The following is a 22,629-nucleotide window of genomic DNA, read 5'->3' as shown; positions in this document are numbered from 1 at the left end:
CATTCATAATTAGGGACACCCTACAGCTACGAAGGTTGTCTGTAAAGTGAGGTCTCCAACGAGCTCCCTTCAGGACAGAGCAAGCTAGCTTAAATCTGACAACACTGCTGTGTTCCTTGCTTCCCACACCATTATTCTTGCCAGTCCCCACCTCCTTGTGACACTTATTCTTGGCATAGTTGCCTGCCAGTTTCTTCTCAATTACCAGGAAGAGGATGGGGAATTTCTAGATTCAGTTTTAACTGGGGATGAGACTTGGATCCACTACATCACATCAGAGACTAAGGAACAATCAAAACAATGGTGTCATTCCGGTTCTCCAAATGTCAAGAAGTTCAAGCAAACACTGTCAGCAGGGAAAGTTATGGCTTCAGTATTCTAGGATAAGAGAGGCATTCTGCTGGTCGACTACCTGGAAAGAGGTGCAACAATCAATGTGGCTAGGTGCTGCAAGACACTAACAAAGCTACACTGGGCTATACAGAACAAAAGGAAGGGTCAGATGACAAAGGGAGTTAGATTGCACCATGACAATGCCAGCCCTCACATCACCCATACCACGATAGATCTCATCACCAAATTTGGGTGGGAAATCATCGACCATCCTCCACACAGTTCCTAATTGGCTTCCAGTGACTACTATTTGTTCCCCAACTTCAAACAATACTTTGGGGGCAGAACGAAATTCTCAAACAATGAAGAGCTGAAGGCAGCTGTACATTTCTTCCTGCATTAGTTGGTGGAAGATTGGTACAATGTTTAAGTATGAAAAAGTTTCTGGAGCATCTCCAAAAATGCTCTAGCAATAAAGACCTCTTATTGTGCCTTTTTTCCCCACTTTCCCCACATTAATCATATGGACGACAAAATATGGGATCAACTTTCTGAAACCACTTACAGTGTTGTGTAGGTTAAAGTCACAGATATCACACTATGCAACAACAATTAATTGAATAAAAGTGATAACAACAGTTGTTTCTATAAAGATTTTTAAATAATGGACATGTGACAGGACTCTTACCCACTATCTTCAGCATACCAGCCAACTAACTTAACCACAATGTTATTAGATTTAACCCTCGAGTGGGCATGCCAATTTCCATAACACAAATGGGCGCATTGCATACTTTATGCACATGTAAAGAACTGCTGTCTTTATGTTACGAAGCTAAAATGTATGAGCAAAAGCACAGTGTAATCTTAGTCTAATTAAACAATGATAAAATAAATGTTCACTGAATAACTCTATTGCCACGTACATGTGTAACCCCACAGTAACAATCTGCTCAGAGCATTAAGCAGTGTAGTTGCATCAGATCTCAGCCAAATACTTATCTGATTACTAATTATCTTGTACACAACTGCCTTGTTGGGTTGTGTTGTTAGCTTGGAATGTGGTCATTTTCTTGCACAGATCATAAATTTTTTTCTCACCTGGCTCGCTGTTTATAAAATATTACTACTGTTCACTTGGCCATATGACAATATAGCTTGTCACTGTCTTAGCTGAAGCAATAAAGGAGGAGTAGATATGGGCTCACAATTGTAAAACAGCAATGAAACTGTAAAAGACAATGTTCCTTGTGTACTTTACATACAGTCAAACCCACTCAAGATTCAATAACTGAAGTTGTCATTGCAGCTTTCTTTTTTGTTATCCTCGATGGCCAGAGACAGTGGCCATGTGTGTGTTGGTTATGCTTTTATGAAAATGTGTGTTTTCTAATTTAGAAGAATATTTACCACTCTTTTTGTTGCATCTGTAATGAATCAAAATATCCTCTATGATGAGTAATAATCTATCCTTTTTATAATATTGTCACTAGGAAGAAAAAGCTTTTTCTAATGTGTAACACTAGGCCCAATCAAAATTTTAAAATGCGGAAAAGTAGAGTTACCAGGAACAAAGCAAGGACAATTTGAAATGTCATTACGGATGAAATGAATAAGCTTGGCATAGCAAATGACACTGTTTGATAAAAATGATGCTGTTTGATATGAAATTCAAATCACTGGCTACTAAATTCAATGAATTATTCCTAACAGTAGCTGAAAACAATATAGTTCATCCTTAAAACTTACTTAGATACGTAGTGCATATGCCACCATGAAAGATCAGTTTGTCAAGTCATCAGTTAGAGAGGTCAAAAAAAACCACTAGTCACTAAAAACCAATAAATCTTGTGACTTAATGTTATCTCACCCAACGTACTAAAATCACGTGCTGATTTGGCAGTGCCAGCCTTGAGTTACTTTGTAGCCAATCTGGAGAGACAAGGTGAATTTCCCAAAAGACTGAAGCTTGATGTAGCAACACCAATATGCAAAAAGAGAAGTTAAGTGGCTGACTTATCATTATAGGCCAATCTCTCTCTTCTGAGAAAATTTTTGAGAAAGTAGCTTACCACAGAACAGTGAACCATGTTTTCAAGAATTGTCTCTTAAAAACAGCTCTGTTTGGCTCCTGTATATGCTTCACTACTGAAAATGCCACATATGATCTCATGAACTCAATTCTAGTAGAATTAAACAACAGAAATTACCCTATTGGCATTTTCTTTTACCTTTTACAGCTTTTGATGGTGTAGATCATAAATTTGATTAGGGAAACTAAAATTTGTTGTCATTAAAGGTATTCCCCTTGCATGGATGGATTCATATCTTACTAATAGAAAACGGGGGTCATATCAGCAAGTGATATACTTACCCCCACCCCACCCAGTCGCCACTCCTATCATGCACTGGTGCTGCTGCTCACAGTGTTGTTTCAGTTACCTGAGACTGCAGTCGTGTGCGTGAGTTACCTTTATGTGTGTGTGTGTGTGGGGGGGGGGGGGGGGGGGGGGGAGGAGGGCACATGTATGTCTGTCTATTTTTGACAAACGCTTTAAAGGCTGAAAGCTATAATTGTGATATTCTCTTTGTTGTACCTATCTGTGAGTCAGCATCCCCACTATATGGTGAGTAGCAACTTTCCTTCTCATAATATTATTAATGATACACTGGTCCCACTCTTGATCTTGGTCTATATAAATAATTTACCTGAGACATTGGAGGAGTCTTCAAAAATTTTAATGTTTGTTGATGATGTGTGTATATTTATAAATGGCTCAAAAACATCCATAGTAAACACATCCTGGAACTTGCTTACAACTGGATCACAGCCAACTGTACTTAATGTGAAAAACATTTAAACTACAGAAGCATGTAGTCTGAATATTGTGTAAAGTTGACAATCAAACATCTTGCGGAAGCCTCTTTGTGAAACAAGGGGTCCTTAATGTTTCATTCATGTATATTTCATATCATTCAGGACACAGTATTCGATTTCTATAAGAAAGACACAAAGAGCACATATAACTCAGAAAACTCATCACAAGAAAACATTAAAATCTTGACACATACTTCAGATGGCTTACGCTATAATCAATTTGAGGAACATCAAAGCAGCTATCAAGATTAGTTTATCAGAAATTATCTGGACTTTATATTAAGAAATTATGACAGGGATCCATGCTTGCACTATCTTTTCATCTTATTAAGGAATCCTTACTTTAAAGACACAAAACATAAAGAAATTCATATTCAGACGACAAGTCCTGTATAACCAGTTTCTTTTTCTTCTTTTTCAGCTGGGGAATGCCAACACTGCATTTCATGTCACTAATATACATCTTTTACACTGAAATTGTTTTTAATGTCTTGTGGGTGGATACAAAACAGTTAAACTAAGGTAGGCTTTTATCAATAGCCTCGTATTCCTGTGCCAGCATGTTGTGAAGTCAGATTAATGGCCAGGCTTACTTAGCATGGTAATATGGTTATTAAAAGGTGCCGTACTTGATTCATATCATCCTAGACTAATTTTTTTCTACTAACAGAAGCCAAATAAGCTACCCTGGGTTAGGTGCCACTACATACATATCACATTCTGACATACAAATTATACACAAAAACTCAGCTAAATGTTGTCATTCACATTTGATTTATTCTCAGAAGGTCTAACTGTGTACAAATAGCCTCCTCTTATATAAACAGATACTGTTAAAAATATTCTCCATGGGAGACTTCGTGTAAGTCTAGGTACTGTAATTTATTAAAGATTGTTTGATAGCCCATGATTTGTTTTAAATCTATGGTAGAAACAAATGTAAGACTATAACTAAATAAAACAGTTCTGACACAACTTTACAAATATTCTAAAAATTAAATCAGAAAATAATTTTATAATCTATCATTTATATTCATCTACATATGAAATAAAATACCATACCTAATGAATATTCTCCAGTACATACAAGTTCATTAATAACAGTAATCTGAATGCATTTTCAAAATACATGATACCCACAAATAAATAACATAATTGTGTCTTCACATACAGTTTTAAGGTGGATTTACATTTTCCACTTAACGTTTCAGTCATTGTTGATTTTAATACTGAGAAATGTATCACATAAACAAATCTCTCAATGAAGTATTGCCTTTTTGTTCAAGTAACTACTTTGTACATTGCCGCAGGATTCTAACTTAATAACAACTTTATTTCTCAAAATATATTATTTAATTACACAGTGAAAGTACTGTTATTTTATGTATAATGAATGGATTTCACATTATATAATAACTACAGACAACAGAACTTGAGCATACTTTTAATTTTTAAGAACAAAATATTGCAGCAGTAGTATTTATACAGAGTTATCACAGTTACTGACAATTTTTTACAATATTACAGTATTCACAGTCATTCTATATAAAATAATGTCCAGGAATTAACTGTGTAAATGATATAAGAAAAATCAAATCATGAAGTATTCAGCTGACAAGCCACTTTGGAATGTGACTGGGAGCCAAACATCACATCTAGAATCTTCATGAACTTCTTCTTGGGGAATTAGTAAGCAGTACCTTGCCTGCTCTTTCTCCCGCACTGTACAGCACAAGTTTTTCAGACTGGTAATTGGTAACCATTTCTTCAATGGAGTCAAAGCTCTGAAAACAGGAGGAAAATCTAAATATATTTAACCTAAGAAAAATTACCCAAAATTCCAATATAAATACATTTTTATGTGACCAATACTACTTACTCAGTGGAACCATCAACATGACACCACATTATGTACTAAAATCATTAAATAAAATAGAAAGAAACTTCCACAAGGGAAAAGTATATTAAAAACAAAGATTCCAAGACTTACCAAGCGGGAAAGCGCCGGCAGACAGGCACAATGAACAAAACACACAAACACACACACAGAATTACTAGCTTTCGCAACCGATGGTTGCTTCTTCAGGAAGGAGAGGGAAAGACGAAAGGATGTGGGTTTTAAGGGAGAGGGTAAGGAGTCATTCCAATCCCGGGAGCGGAAAGACTTCCCTTAGGGGGAAAAAAAGGACAGGTGTACACTCGCGCGCGCACACACACACACACACACACACACACACACACACACACATATCCATCCGCACATACACAGTGTGTATGTGCGGATGGATATGTGTGTGTGTGTGTGTGTGTGTGAGTGTGTGTGTGTGTGTGTGTGTGTGTGCGCGCGCGCGAGTGTACACCTGTCCTTTTTTTCCCCCTAAGGGAAGTCTTTCCGCTGCCGGGATTGGAATGACTCCTTACCCTCTCCCTTAAAACCCACATCCTTTCGTCTTTCCCTCTCCTTCCCTCTTTCCTGAAGAAGCAACCATCGTTGCAAAAGCTAGTAATTCTGTGTGTGTGTTTGTGTGTTTTGTTCATTGTGCCTGTCTGCCGACGCTTTCCCGCTTGGTAAGTCTTGGAATCTTTGTTTTTAAAATCATTAAATACTTTGACAAGACAATAGCAAGCTTAGATTCAAAGACAAAGGCATATTAAGTACACAAAACAATGATAAAAAGAGGACAGGTAAATATATGTAGCAGTGAAGGGAGCAATATCAAACAATATCTAAAAGCAGAAAAAAGTACTTTGGGAAAATACAAACAAAGAAAGCAACTGCAACAAGAGCTAGTTTCAAATTCTATGGGGCCAATATTTATTTCTGTCAAAGCATAAAAAAGAGGAACCCCTTTTAGGATAGGCATATCTTTTTGAAGGTTAAAACAAATTTATTTTATAGAACCAGCTTCTGAGTAGCACCAGTGATTGTAAATGCATGTGTATGTTATTTATAGTTTGATACGTATGTTTTAAAGTAAACTGATAAACTTTACCATACTGTCAGCTGCACCAAAATTTAAAAAGCATTAAAGCTTGATCTTTTATCATATCATATGATGGGGAACCCAAAAAAATGGGAAATTTGTCATAATGTCTTTATTCTTTAATATTTTTACACCAAATTTTGATCACCTTCAAAATATTCTCCATTGACCACGATGCACTTCTTCAAACGATCCTTCCGTTGCTCAAAACAGTTTTTAAACTCACTTATCAGGATGTTCTTTACACTTTCCAGTAATTTTTGTTTTACCTCCTCCACAGTGGCAAAATACTTTCCTTTCACATCCCTTTTGAGTCTGGGGAACAAAAAGAAATTATAGGGGCTGGTTCTGGTGAGTAGAGGAGGAGGGTGGCTAATTGGTGTCATGCCGTTTTTAGGCAAAAACTGCTTTATGGAGAGGGCGGTGTGGGCCGGAGCATTGTCAGGATGGAAGCACCAGTTGCTTGTGTACTAAAGATCTGCCCTTTTCTTCTGGATACTCTGCTTCAGTCTTTTCAAAACCACCAAGTAGGACTTCTGATTGACAGTCTGACCTGGGGGAATGACCTCTGTATGCTCAGCATCTCTGCAATAGAAGAAACAAATGAGCATTGTCTTGATGTTTGACTTCACTCGGCGAGCACTTCTGGAATGAGGAGAGACACTTGTCTTTCACTGCCTTGACTGCTGCTTTGTTTCAAGGTTGTACCCTTAGCACCACAACTGATCACCAGTAATCACCTTAAAGAAAAAATTCAGGGTTCTCTTTGAGCTGATTTTGAAGCTCAAAACATGCTTGAAGTCGACACTCCCTTGCTTGTCTGTGGGAAGACGAGGGACAAATTTGTCTGCAACGCTTCTGATGTGCAAATCCTTGGAATGAACCCTTTGAATTGAACTCGATGATATTCCATACATTTCACAGAGTTGATAAATGGTTTAGTGACAGTCTTCATGAATGAGGGCATTGATTTTGTTGACATTTTTGGCACTTCTTGATGATGAAATGCATCCTGAACGGGGTTGGTCTTCAACTGACATTACTCCATTTTTAAAATGTTAAAACCACTCGTAGACTCTGGCTTCAGTTAGGACAGCATCCCAATAAGCAGCCTGCAGAGTTACTATAGTTTCTGTGGCTGATTTCCCCAACAGGAAACAAAATTTCACAGCCACACATTGGTCTCGACAATCTGCCATCACGTTTTCGCCAAAATCAAAAAAGTTGTTTTACTAAAATATCTGTCATGGGCAAACCAATGCACTCACAGTGACACAACTTTGCACACTGACTAAGGTGGCAGACCCTTCTCTTTCACAGATAAGGCTATAAAATGACAGTGCCACTCCTTCACACATTACAACTTCAATCTGCCTGCACTTCTATTTCTAGAGTGAACCTCTCACCAAGAAGTCCATTTTACACTGTTGTGAAACTTTCTGGCAGATTAAAATTATGCTGCTTCTCATGTCTTTCCATCTTTAACAAGAAAAAGTAATGTGCATTCAAGCCAAACCATTGAATTGCAATATTAAGAACAATATGTTGCAGGATTATGAGATGGGAAGGAAACCTAAAACTGACTGCATCACCAGACATACATATGAAACATGAGAGCTTTGTATGAAATGTTGTATTCAGGTAAACAGAGAGTGAAGAGGAAAACTGCCATGAAAGAAATTCATATTATGAAACTGTCACATGAAACATGAAAAACAATAAAGAGATTTCCTGACAGAAACAGTGATGGTTTTCCAATTTCTGCATATCAGAAAAAAATAACTGTTGAAAAATTTTAATGGTTATGATAAAATGCCAATAAAGTTAATTAAAAAATTAAAATTCTTCTGGGTGTAGTAACATCTTACAATATGTATGTAAGCAGTCATTGATCAATGGAAGATTATTCCTATTGGCCGAAAGGCAGTTACGGACCACAGAAATATGTTTCAGCTTCCATCTAGTTTCCTTTTAGCCAGCATACTCAAAAATTACAGAAAAGCTAATATATAAAGAAAATATTAGCCAAATGACAAAAAATAATATATTGTTGAAGTTACAGTTTGATTTTGTGAACAGTTTCGACACTGAGTGACTATTAAACTAACTTACAGTGAAAATAACAATAATGGAAATTCCTGGAGTGAGAATATCATTTTATTAATTAGATAATAAATTACAAGATGATAATAATGATAATAGTAATAATAAATATTAGTATGTGATTTGTCAAATGTGTAGGGCAGCATAATTGCCTTATATGCCAAATACATTCGGATTTGATAAACAATGCGCACAGTTCATGATGTGTACAGCTAGCCCTTGCCAGTCAACTAGAAGTTTATGCCAGAACCACCAAATGGTAGCACACTGCAGAAGACTTTTATCCCCATTTACTAGGCATAAATACTGCAAGATGAAAGCATTCTCCTCCTCAGATATGCTAATTCACTCAATATATACTGCAGTAAAATTAGACTGGACATCAGTATATGTTAAAGTTGTACTGACAGTAAACCTATTTTGTGGGTTTCTGAATATTAAGGTATTAATTTTATCATACAGTAATCCATTTGATGCACTGAGGATCATAAAGGTTTAAAGCACATGGCTGTCAATTGTGAGAGTGTAGCATTCATTCATGCTACTGAAATCTGTTGATCTTATGGTGAGTCAGGTTTATCTGTGCTGTAGGACTACATTGTATTTATGAAAATTGACAAAAAGCTGCATCACTGGTTTCTCTGATATTTACTTAGATGTGAGGATGGTAGTGGCATGCTTTAGGCCCTTATAGATCTCAGTGCCTCATTTGTATACTAATCAATTGACCATGTTGGTAAACATTACTACTTGAGTTTAATCATTTCCACAAACAGCACTTTATGTCTGAAGTTGGTTGCTCACTGTGCAGGAACCAACTTTCATGTGCAGTGTAAAGATGAACTATGTTGAATCTCTTTTAAATGCTAACAGGAAAGTAAAGCTGTGAGGGTGGGTCATGATTCGTGCTTGGGTAGCTTGCTCAGCAGAGCACTGGGCAGCGAAAGGTAAAGGTCTCGAGTTCGAATCTCAGTCTGGCATACAGTTTTAATCTGCCAGGAAGTTTCATATCAGCACCCAGCCCACTGCAGAGTGAAAACCTTATTCTGGGAACAGAAAAGTAAATTACCAGGAAAAGTTAGCTGTGAAGGAACTAGGGGATCTGTGATCTTCTGATTGAGAGAGTGACAAAATCAAATAAGCGTCACTACAAGCAAACATTTAACAAGGAAGTGTACACTTAGCACAAGTGTGGGTGCAGCATAAGAATATCTGATTTTCAGTTCAGAAGTAAATTTGTGAACTAATACATCTGTTAGGGATCTTGTACATTTGTCCCAAAAAATGGAAAAGCATGAAAACTCTCATTTCACACAAAAATGCAAAATGGAGAGTTGCTGAAGCTTACACATTATTTATTTGTTGCCCTAACCTGACTTAATTATATATAAAACAACAAAATTCCACAAAAAATTCTTTCATCAGATAAGTTATGCATCTTATTATTATTATTATTTTCGATTATTCCCATTTAAGAGAGCGTTTGAACTTGCATTCCTTTATGATGATTGTTTATGTTTTTTCTGCGCCCAAATTTTCTTCATGTGTTCACTGTGTTGTTTCTTTCGCTCCGCTGTCCTTTTGCATCCTGGTCTCTTCTGTGTTGTAGTGTCAAATTTATGGTTTTTGATGGTGTTCCTGAATTCAGTTCTATTTTCTGCATCGTTTACTGTTATGTGTGCTTGTCTGAGGTCCTCTTCAACTTCTTTTATCCTTTTTGTTTTTCCCCTGCCCGAGTTGATGACTTTAAGAATTCGCTTTGAAATTCTGTTTTCATTCATCCTGTTGATATGTCTGTAGAACTGCATTCTTCTTTTCCTTATTGTATCCGTAATCTTGTCTGTGTATTTATATAATTCTGATGTTGGTCTTTTCTTCCAGATTCCTTGCTCTTGTATCAGGCCAAAAATTTTCCTGAGAATTTTCCTTTCTTGTTTCTCTATTTCTTTGATTTTAGTTTGCCCACCTATTTGTGTTGTTTCAGATGCATACAGTGCCTCCGGAAGTACGCCAGTGTTGTAGTGCCTCAATTTTGCATGAATGGATATGGACTTTTTGTTATAATAGTTCCACGTGAGTTTATATGCTTTCTGTAGTTTTTTTATTCTTTCCTCATTGGCCTTTAGGTTGATCCCTGATGGCTGGATGATTTCTCCCAGGTACTTAAAATGTGGTACTTGTACGATTTTCCCATAGGTTATCACAATAGGCAATTTGTCTTGTGGCACTCTTCCTATGTACTGGGTTTTCTCATATGAGATTTGCAAGCCAGTTCTTTGTGCAATTTCGTGTAACTTCTCTATGGCGTTAGTGGCTTCTTTTCTATTATTTGTGAGGATTGCAAGGTCATCCGCAAAAGCTAAACACTTCACATTGAATCTATTGTCTTTTCTAATGCCAATGTGGATTCCTTTGGCTTCTTTTTCCCATGTCCTGATCATTTTTTCAAGGATGATATTAAAGAGTAATGGTGAAAGTCCGTCACCCAGTCGCACTCCAGTTTGGATTTCAAATGGTTCCGAGATATCCCCCATAAATTTAACCTTGGAGACTGTGTCAGTTAATGTTTCCCGAATGATTACTCTTGTCTTTCTGTCAATGCTGAACTCTTCCAGCGTCTTGCAGAGAGCTAATCTGTCTATTGAGTCGTAGGCCTTTTTAAAATCTACAAAAGTAACCACTGTGTTTCGGGTGTTTCTCATCTGGAGAATCATTTTCAGATTCCAGATCTGCTCTATGCATGATCATCCCTTGCGAAAACCAGCCTGGTATTCTCCTATTTGTGGGTCAGCTTGTTCTTCTAATCTATTCATGAGAACTTTTGATAGGATTTTATATGTGACCGGTACGAGTGAGATACCCCTGTAATTATTTGGTTCAGTCTTGTCGCCTTTTTTGTGGAGTGGATGGATGAGAGCGCATTTCCATTCAGAAGGGATCTGTTCTGTTTCCCAAATGTTTAATATGATTTTGTGAATTTTTCCTGTTAATCTTTCATCATTTAGTTTCCATAGTTCTGCAATAATTCCATCTTCTCCTGGGGCTCTATTGTTTTTGAGTGTCTTGATAATTTATGTTATTTCATTGATGGTTGGCGGTTTAGCGTCAGGATTTGGTGTAGACATCTCATAGTGAATATCCTCTGTAGGTCTTTCTCAGTTGAGAAGTTTGTTGAAATAGTCTGCGAGGATTTGGCAGTTATTCTTTGTGTTAGTTTCTAGTGAACCATCCCGTTTCTTGAAACAAAGATTGGGTGGCTGGTATCCTGAAATATGTTCTTTAAACGTCTTATAAAAATTCCTGATGTTGTTCTTCTTAAAGTCTTGTTCTATCTCATCTAGTCACCGTTTGTCATAATTTCTTTTTTCCCTCTGAATAGTTTTCGATGTTTGTTTTCGGATTACTAGAAATTGTTGCCATTTTTCTGATATTTTGCGACTATTGAAGTTTTTCCAGGCATTGGTCCTTTCTTCTATTGCTTGGTCACATATTATATTCCACCACCTGTGTTTTCTCCTTCTCGGAGGTTGACCCAATTTCATCGTGGATTTGGGTCAACCTCCGAGAAGGAGAAAACACAGGTGGTGGAATAAAATACGTGACCAAGCAATAGAAGAAAGGACCAATGCCTGGAAAAACTTATTATTATTATTATTATTATTATTATTATTATTATCACTATTGTTATTATTGGCAGTGGCTGTGGATGTATAAACTTGTTGATAAGCATAACTGTTATGCAGCAGGTGCTATTAATTTCATGCTCTCAAATTATCTGAATCTAAAAATTTATGAACACCCAAAACGTATACTCACAAGACGCCACTGATATTGCATCAAATGAATTTCTGTGAAACAAAGGCTTTTTATAAAAAAAGAATCTCATATTAAACTACCTATTTATCTTCACATGATCAGGAAAATTCCACAAGTTTCCATATTAGTAACATTGCTTTCTCTTGTGCATATTAATGAAGTTTAATTAATGACATTAATAGATGCTAAGTTTGTTTTGTTTGCAAATGACATAAATAATGTGATAAAGAAAAAGGATTATGAAACTTCCTAATAAAAAGGATTGTTATCGAAATTTCCATGGACATAGATAAATGGTCAATTCACTGTCATCAAACTTAAAAAAGCCAGTCTGCAATTCATAACATGCAGGAAATTTCCATAAAGCATTAGTGTAAAATGTGAGACATGGAGATAGAGCAGGTTGACAGTAATAAAATTTTAGTATTATGATTTGGCAACAAAAATTGTTGGAAAAATATGCCACAGAACTGATGAACTGTCTAAATAAAATTTAATTGCAGTGCAGATGTTGATGATGATGTATAAATGAAAAAGCTGGCATAATTTATTTACCTTTATTCAACAATGCCTTGTAGCACCATATTATCTTCAAACCAAGTTATAATTTTTGAGCACAAATGTGTACAGAACAAAGCAACAAAAACAATCAATTTTTTAAAATATAATGTAAGTGCATAGATGAAAAATCTACTCACCAAGGGGCAGTTGGAGAGCACTCATATAAGAGGTATTAAAGTTTCCAAGCTTTCAGAGCCAATGGCTCCTTCTTCTGGCAGAAGAATTGAAGGGAAAGAAAGAAGGGTGAAGGAAAAGGAAGGTAAGGTTTAGGAAAAGAGGTAGAGTTTGCAAAAGTCACCCAGAATCCCAGGTCAAGGAAGACTTACCAAATCGGATGAGAAGGAAAGGCCATCCCTCTGGTAAGTCTCCCCTGACCCAGGGTTCTGGGCAACTTTTTCAACCTCTACCCCTTTTTCTAAACCTCATCAGTCCTTTTCCTTCACTCCTCTTCCTTCCTCCTCAGCTTTCTGTCAGAAGAAGGAACACCTGGTTCCAAAGGCTTGCAAACTTTAATACCTTTTATAAGTGTGTTCTCCTGCCACTGCTTGGTGAGTAGATATTTACTGATCCACTTAATTACAACTTATGCTATGAATTATACATGGTGTGAATTCAAGAAAATTCCTAGTTTGTTCAAGTACCTGGATATACTAATTAATTTTTTTCAGTATATTTATCCCTCTATGGAACTTTTCAGAAGTAATATATGTGTATTACTATCTCATACTATGGGTCCACAGCTCTTACACATTTTTTTGAATGATGTTATATTTCTTTAGCTTTTATTGACATTATTTTACTATACAATTTAGGTGGTTGTGCCTTTTTCAAGCATCTACCAGGTGTAGAAGTAAGAAACTGGAATTTCCCTACATATTGTGCTAGCCGTCAGTGTAGAGCCCATGAAACTGTAGAGCCCATGAAACTGTAGAGCCCATGAAACTGCATCTGCAGCACCATCTGCTTCGTGTAATGGCTGACGATGAATGTTAACACACAGCAACCCAAGTTCCATACGTTGGTATATGTTTCAAACCCATAAACATGTCAACTTTTGTGCCTACGAACTACAGTTTGCAGACATAATTGGTTTTCTGTCGTCATTTGAAGAAAACTGGTGCAAAATCGCATCAAATGCTACTCGAAGCTTTTGGTGAACATGCTCTTGTGAAAACACAGTGTTTTGAGTGATTCAAAAAATTCAAAAGTGGTGAGAAATGATGATCACGGGAAACCACTGAAGAAGTTTGGAAACAATGAATTGCTGGCCTTATTGGATGAAGATGATACTGAAACTCAACAGGAACTCATGGAACAATTGAATGTGATGCAGAAAGCCATATCTCTTTGGCTGAAAGCTATGGGAAAGGTGTAGAAAGTGGGAAAATGGCTTCCACATGAACTGAATGAAAGTCAGCAAGCAGATCAAAAAACCACTTGTGAAATGCTGCTTGCCAGATACAAAAGAAAGTCGTTTCTACATCAAATAGTGACTGGTGATGAAAATTGGATATATTTTGAGAATCCTAAGCATCACAAATCGTGAGTAAATCCAGGCAAATGTCAACATCCACAGCAAGACCAAATTGCTTTGGAAAGAAGACAATGCTCTGTGTTTAGTGGGATCAGAAGGCTGTCATCTATTATGAGCTGCTAAAAGCTGGTGAAACCGTTAACACTGATTGCTACTAACAGCAAATAATCGATTTAAATTGAGCATTATGTAAAAAATGACCAGAATATGCAAAAAGGCAACACACAGTCTTATTGTTCCATGATAATGCCCCATCACACGCAGCAAAATGGGTCAGGGAAACAATCGAGGCATTCAGTTGGGAAATACTACAGCATGCAGATTATTCTCTAGACTTGGCTCCACCTGATTATCATCTATTTGCATCACTGGGACACATTCTCAGTGAATAATGCTTAAATTCATATGAAAATTTACAAAAATGGCTCACTGACTGGTTCTCTTCAAAGGAAGAACTGTTTTCCTGGCATGACTTTCATAGCCTGCCAGAGAGGTGGGAGAAATTTATAAATAGCAATGGATGTTCTTTTGATTAAATTTTGTTTATCACTTTCAAAATATAGACATGTAATTATTGCAACCAAATTCCAGTTTCATACTTCTACACCTGGTACTAGACATAATACAATGTATTGACAACAATGTGATGTGGGATTAACAGTCTGTACAGCCAAGTTTGCAGTTTGTTTACATGCATACATTCAAAATATTTTTGACGTGCAGGTTGATATTGGGTAAAAATAACAATGTAATTGTTATAACTTCAAGTTGAACAAATATATTTCAATGAAGGTGCAATACATGAAGGTCACAGATCAAATAAACAGAGTAAGACGTGTGTGCTCTTTAACAGTCAAATCATAACTGAGTCCAAGTCTAGCGACCGCTGGCTGGCTGGCCGCTTAGGTGGCACTGCTGCTGCATGGCTGGCAGACAGCGCCGCATGTAGAGGACGCACGTAACTGTGTGGCGGCACTTTGAAAGATCGGCGAGTCACAACAGTAATATATACACATGTCAAAGAAGTATTGCTAAATGGTTGCTCTTTGATATGCATGCATATTATGTTGTAATCTCTACCCAACCTGCAGGTCAGGAATCTTCTAATAGTATGAATGTCAACAAACTGCAAAATTGGTTTATGTACTGTTAGTCCCATATTACACTGTTCTCAGTACATTGTACTACGTTTTGTAGATACTTAAAAATGGCAAAAATTCTGAAATTGGAAGAGTAAAATTAAAATAACAACAGCTAAAAGCAACTTGGCATCATTTAATATGTGAGTGTCTTTGATACCAACACCTTAGTACAAAAAATCAATGCTAGGAATAAGAACAATATTCAAAATGAGTAAAAGTCACTGGAATTGGTCCAAAAAGGTCTCTATTATTGAGAAATACATATACTCAATGACCTTCCAGCAGTCAGAAAACATTTTGCTTTCAATAAACTATAGTTTAAGGGAAGATTATGGGATTCATTGATGATAAACACCTTCTGCTGCGCTGAAAAATTGTATATGCATATCTTATTACATAATCACATAATGTGAGTTCATGCAGAAGCTGACTTATGCTTATCTTCAGTGCAGTAATGTGATCTGTGTAAGCAAGCATTATAAAGTATTTTCTTTTGATGGCACATGGCTACAATAGTTTAAAATAATCTGATGCACTTTAATGCATATATATTTACATATTTGTGATACATGAATATTTCATATTAATTTATAAACAAATAAATTGGTAAGATGTTTCTGGTACATTTCACACACTTGTGGGCCATATCACTTACGATCTGTTCACAGACTATTAGCATTTTATTTCTTTTGTAAACTGGTATGATGTATTTTTGTTTTTCCAACATGTTTTACATCCATGTGGATTCTTCACTATGAGTCTGTGAGGGTAGAAGTAAACTTCAGTTAATCTTACGTAATCAAAAGTTAAGAGAGGGATGAATGATTGTGCATTAAAGAACGGTATTTATTTTCCTCATGGTATGTTGTCTCAGCACCATAACCATATTTGAAAAAGGGAAAATACAAAACACATTTGGGTATGGGAAAGTGTGTTTCCCTAAGTTTTTGAAAAGTGTCACAAAAAATACGGTTGTTAACGGCACATTGTCTTCTTCCAACATTACAACACTTATTCATTCATGCACAGCCATAAAATGAGCATATTCTTTATTCAGATATTCGTCCATTTACTTTACACTCCATACATGTCCCCCGGCCTAGCTCTGTGGTTTATTTATCTTTCCAAAGTAACAAAGTAATATAATCCATAGACATTGTTTCAGATTTCCAGAAGTGTCTTTGCCCACATAACATTCCTATACAGTGAAGTGAAGCCTTCAGTGAGTGAGTTTGAGAAAATGCCATGAATCATACAACTAGAAGAGGGTTTCTTATAGTAGATTTAAAGGTAACTGTTTGCAAATGCAAAAATTTAGTTAAATTTCTCAGTATTTTTAGTGTGAGCTATGTAGAAACAAGAAAGATAAGTCAACTTTTAGCAAAGAAGACACAATGAAAATGGCAGTCTCAGCTATATACTTCATCACTGAAACAAGAAAAATACTGAAATTCTATTTACATTCCTCCACTATACAAAAGTACAGAAAGTGGCTTATTTTCCCACCAGCAGCAGGATGAGAGACAATTACAAAAGCTATCAGATCCACAAACTTATGGAAAACCATGGTTAAATCTACTGGCAAACAAAAGAGAAAAGAGCTGGGGCAACATGACTTAATATGGATTACACTGAAATATGATCTAGAATGTAGGGGCAATGGATACGCAGCATTGCTATACAACAAAGAGATCAACAAATGACAGTCATATTAGTCTCTGATAAGCTATACATGTACCCCTTGCAAACTTCTGTTGAGTGATACATGTTGCAGCAGAAAAGAGAAACATAACTTTATTAAATAATTATATACACAACTTTCCTTCATCCGAATCCTGTATTACCATAGTTTCAAATCAGGTGGCTGAGTGGACCAGACAGTGTTACATTGTAAAAGTATCAGAGAATTGGGAAGCAGTTTTCTAAAGCAATGGGAGTACAAGGATAACCTTCCCACCATGAGGAAATCTGAGATGATCATTAGAAATTTAACCTAATTCCTCTCCATAAACAGGCAGTGATTCTAATCACTACAGAAGCAGTGTCATTAAATGATAAAATAGGTGATGCAACTGATATTAAGATGTTCCCCTACTTTAAGACTTGCTCAAACTAGAGTACACAAAACACACACACACACACACACACACACACGCACACACACACACACACACACACACACACACACACACACTGTGCCAGCTGGATGCATGATGCAAAGAGTGCAGTTCAGCATGTGAATAGGTTGATGTGAGTTTAAGCTGGCCGGGAGGGTCAGAGGGAGAGAGAGAGTGGCAGGAGGCAGGAAGGTGGTTGGGGGTTAGTAGTTAGCAGTTTGGAGGGAGACAGGCTAAAATAAGTGTCCAATGATTCAACACTGAATGAAATTAAGCTCAATGAGAAGCTCAGATAGGCAGGTACTAGAGATTTTAAAATATCACAGATTCTCATAAACATACAGTGAAAAATAATGTTAGTATATTGCATCAGAATATCAGGGGGTTAAAAAAAGCAGATGAACTTCTTGTATGTTTAGAAGATTTAGAAAATGAGGGTGGAACACATCCATTATGCCTGTCTGAACATTGTATAGTCACAGATATGGAAAACGTACATGTAGGTGGATATAAGCTGTCAGCACATCTAGGTAGAGACAGTATGGAGAGAGGAGGAGTTGCCATATACATAAAATTTATGATAGTGCCACATATGTTAAAATTTATCATAGTGTGAAAAATTTAGAAACTAAAAATTTCTGTGTAGAGCAACATACAGTAGCATGTGCATGTGAACTTTAACTAAATAATGGTACTTCTATATTTTTAGCTGTGTATAGATCCCCACTGGGAAATTTTCAGTTATTTTTGTAGAACTTAGATTCTTTGTTGTGCTGTCTGTGAGACTGAGGAACACAAGTTATTCTTTGTGGTGACTTCAATGCAGATTTCCTGAAAGAGCCCAATAGAAAGCTTGAATTTGAAGTATTACTTGGTTCTTTCAATTTGATGTCAGTTACAGATTTTCCTGTTTGAGTGGCGCAGGAAAGAAGGTCATTGATAAATAATGTTGTTATAGACCATAATAAATTTAATGAAATAAAAACTTTTCCTGATAAGAATGGTCTGTCTGACCTTGATGCACAGCTAGTTACAGTATGTGGCATACATCCATACAATAATGTAAAACAGTCCTCCACAATAGGGCATTCAATTAACAATTTAACAACTGCAAATTTTAGGGAAATCTTGCAACACTTAGACTTGGATCAGGTGTACAAGGAACCTGATGTTCATTTCATGATACCTTTGTGAAATAGTGAAGGCAGCAGAAGATCAAGTAGGTAAAAAATCGAGGGCTAGTAGGAATCCTTAGGTAACAGAAGAAATATTGAATTTAATTGATGAAAGGAGAAAATATAAAAATGCACTAAATGAAGCAGGCAAAAAGGAATACAAACGTCTCAAAAATGAGATCAACAGGAAGTGCATAATGGCTAAGCAGGGATGGCTAGAGGACAAATGTAAGGATGTAGAGGCTTATCTCACTAGGGGTGAGATAGATACTGCCTACAGGAAAATTATAGAGACCTCTGGAGAAAAGAGAACCACTTGTATGAATATCAAGAGCTCAGATGGAAACCCAGTTCTAAGTAAAGAAGGGAAAGCAGAAAGGTGGAAGGAGTATTTAGAGGGTCTATACAAGGGCGATGTACTTGAGGACAATATTATGGAAATGGAAGAGGATGTAGATGAAGATGAAGATGAAATGGGAGATACGATACTGCGTGAAGAGTTTGACAGAGCACTGAAAGACCTGAGTCGAAACAAGGCCCCCGGAGTAGACAACATTCCATTGGAACTACTGATGGCCTTGGGAGAGCCAGTCCTGACAAGACTCTACCATCTGGTGAGCAAGATGTATGACACAGGCGAAATACCCTCAGACTTCAAGAAGAATATAATAATTCCAATCCCAAAGAAAGCAGGTGTTGACAGATGTGAAAATTACCGAACTATCAGTTTAATAAGTCACAGCTGCAAAATACTAACACGAATTCTTTACAGACAAATGGAAAAACTAGTAGAAGCCAACCTCAGGGAAGATCAGTTTCTGTTGGAACACGTGAGGCAATACTGACCCTACGACTTATCTTAGAAGCTAGATTAAGGAAGGGCAAACTTACATTTCTAGCATTTGTAGACTTAGAGAAAGCTTTTGACAATGTTGACTGGATATACTCTCTTTTAAATTCTGAAGGTAGCAGGGGTAAAATACAGGGAGCGAAAGGCTATTTACAATTTGTACAGAAACCAGATGGCACTTATAAGAGTCGAAGGACATGAAAGGGAAGCAGTGGTCGGGAAGGGAGTAAGACAAGGTTGTAGCCTCTCCCGATGTTATTCAATCTGTATATTGAGCAAGCAGTGATGGAAACAAAAGAAAAATTCGGAGTAGGTGTTAAAATCCATGGAGAAGAAATAAAAACTTTGAGGTTTGCCAATGACATTGTAATTCTGTCAGAGACAGCAAAGTACTTGGAAGAGCAGTTGAACGGAATGGACAGTGTCTTGAAAGGAGGATATAAGATGAACATCAGCAAAAGCAAAATGAGGATAATGGAATGTAGTCAAGTTAACTTGGGTGATGCTGAGGGAATTAGATTAGGAAACGAGACACTTAAAGTAGAAAAGGAGTTTTGCTATTTGGGGAGCAAAATAACTGATAATGGTCGAAGCAGAGAGGATATAAAATGTAGACTGGCAATGGCAAGGAAAGCAATTCTGAAAAAGAGAAAGTTGTTAACATTGAGTATAAATTTAAGTGTCAGGAAGTCGTTTCTGAAAGTATTTGTATGGAGTGTAGTCACGTATGGGAGTGAAACATGGAAAATAAATAGTTTGGACAAGAAGAGAACAGAAGCTTTCAAAATGTGGTGCTACAGAAGAATGCTGAAGATTAGATGGGTTATTCACATAACTAATGAAGTGGTATTGAATAGAATTGGGGAGAAAAGGAGTTTGTGGCACAACTTGACAAGAAGAAGGGATCAGTTGGTAGGACATGTTCTGAGGCATCAAGGGATCACCAATTTAGTATTGGAGGGCAGTGTGGAGGGAGGGAGACCAAGAGATGAATACACTAAGCAGATTCAGAAGGATGTAGGTTGCAGTAGTTACTCAGAGATGAAGAAGCTTTTGCAGGATAGAGTAGCATGGAGAGCTGGATCAAACCAGTCTCGGGACTGAGGACTACAACAACAAAAAAACAACAACCTTTGTGAGTATATTTGAAAACAGTTTCCCTAAGAAAACAGTGCAACACAATTGTAAGAAACCATATGTAAATCAAAGCTTTAATAAAGGGATAAAAATATCTTGTAAACAGAAAAGGGAAATGTACCTCACAGTCAGAAGGAGCAATAATCCAGAAACAGCCAAACATTATAAAATCTATTGCACTGTGTTAAGAAAAATAATTAAAAAGTCCAGAATTATGTACATTATATCTGATATTAGCACCTCTGATAATTAAATTAATTTGGGATGTTATTAAAAGGGAAACAGGCAAACAGAGAGCACAGGAAGACTGTATTTCTATCAAACTCAATGAAAATTTGCTAACAAAGAGTCAGAAGTAGAAAATATGTTTAATAATCATTTTTAAGTGTTGTAGAGAAAATAGGATCCAGCTATTCATCAGAAAACACCAGGCTTTACATGGAAAAAGCAATACCTATGCAACTTAATAAAATTGCAATTCAATCCACCTTTCCTACTGAAATTAGGAAAATAATAAATTCAGTAAAAGTAAAAGCTTGCATGGAACTGATGGCATTTCAAAAGAGTGCTACAAGCTTGTTCCCAAAGGATAAATAGGATTCTCAGTCACATATGTAGTAGCTCACTGAAGAAGGGCATTTTTCCAGACTGACTGAAATATGCTAGCATTAAACCATTGCATAAATGGGGATAGGTCTGATGCAACAACTATCAACCAATCTCATTTCTGACAGCTTTATCCAAAATTCTTGAAAAAGTTATGTATTCAAGATTAGCTTCACATATTTGTAAAAATGAAGCATTAACAAAATGTCAGTTTGATTTTCAGAAAGGCTTTTCAACAGAAGATGTTATGTATGCTTTTGCTGATCAAATATTAAAAGCTCTGAATAACCAAACATTACCCGTTGGGATATTTTGGGATCTCTCAAAGGCTTTTGACTGTATGACTCATGAAATTCTTCTAGATAAGTGTATGTATTGCAATATGAGTATCACAGTGCATTATATTTTAATTCATATTTAACTGGAAGAAGGCAGAAGGTTAAAATTAACAGTAAAGACAGTATGCAAAAATCAGCAGAGCCCTCTAACTAGGGAGGTATCAAGAATGGTGTCCCATGGGATTCAGTCTTTTGGTCCCCTGTTGTTCTCAATATATATATTAATAACTTGCCACTCTGTATCCATGAAGATGCAAAGTTAGTTCCTTTTTCTCACGATAAAAGTATAGTAACCACACCTAACAAACAAGAATTAGCTGAGGAAATTGTAAATAACATCTTTCAGAAAATTTAGTGATTCTCTGCAAATGAACTCTCACTAAATTTTTGAAAAACTCACTATATACAATTCCTTACAATAAATGGCATAACACCATTGATAAATATAGACTTTAAACAGAAGTCTGTTGCTAAGGCAGAATATTCAAACTTTCTGGGTGTGTGCACTGATGAGAATTTGAACTGGACGAAACACATTGATCATGTGCTGAAATAGTTAGGTTCAGTTACTTATGCTGTTAGGATTATTGCAAATTTTGGTGATACACGAATCAGTAAATTAGCCTATTATGCCTATTTTCATTCACTTCTTTCACATAGCATCATATTTTGGGACAATTCCTCATTAAGATAAAAAGTATTCATTGCACAAAAGAGTGTAATCAGAATAATAGATGGAGCTCAACCAAGATCACCCTGCAGACATTTATTTAAGAAACATGGGATATTCATAGTATCTTTGCAATACAGATATTCACTTATGAAATAACTCATCCCAATTCAAAAACAATAGCAAACTGCATAGCTACAAAACTAGAAGAAAGGATGATCTTCACTATTCTGGGATAAATCTGACTTTGGCACGGAAAGGAGTGAATTGTGCTGCCACAAAAATCTTTGATCATTTGCTATTTAAAAGTCTGACAACAGCCAACCAACAAAAGACAAATGTAAAGAATTTCTGAATGACAACTCCATCTACTTAATAGATGAAT

The 22,629-nt window shown here is 36.4% G+C and overlaps 1 protein-coding gene across 2 annotated transcripts in view; it reads right to left on the bottom strand.

The window, feature by feature from the left end:
* Positions 1-3,962: 3,962 nt before the first annotated feature.
* Positions 3,963-22,629, bottom strand: part of LOC126356236 (uncharacterized protein DDB_G0284459-like) — a 399,334-nt gene continuing 380,667 nt past the window's right edge. For both annotated transcript variants that reach the window (XM_050007061.1, XM_050007063.1), the window contains exon 20: positions 3,963-4,995. In XM_050007061.1, coding sequence (XP_049863018.1) covers positions 4,876-4,995 — 120 coding nt within the window. In that variant the 3' untranslated portion in view covers positions 3,963-4,875. The remainder of the gene's footprint in view (positions 4,996-22,629) is intronic.

Source organism: Schistocerca gregaria, chromosome 3 (genome assembly GCF_023897955.1).
Source record: "Schistocerca gregaria isolate iqSchGreg1 chromosome 3, iqSchGreg1.2, whole genome shotgun sequence".
NCBI lineage: Eukaryota > Metazoa > Arthropoda > Insecta > Orthoptera > Acrididae > Schistocerca > Schistocerca gregaria.
Note: the sequence above shows the minus strand (reverse complement) of the source record. Positions and strands in the feature narration are given on the sequence as shown.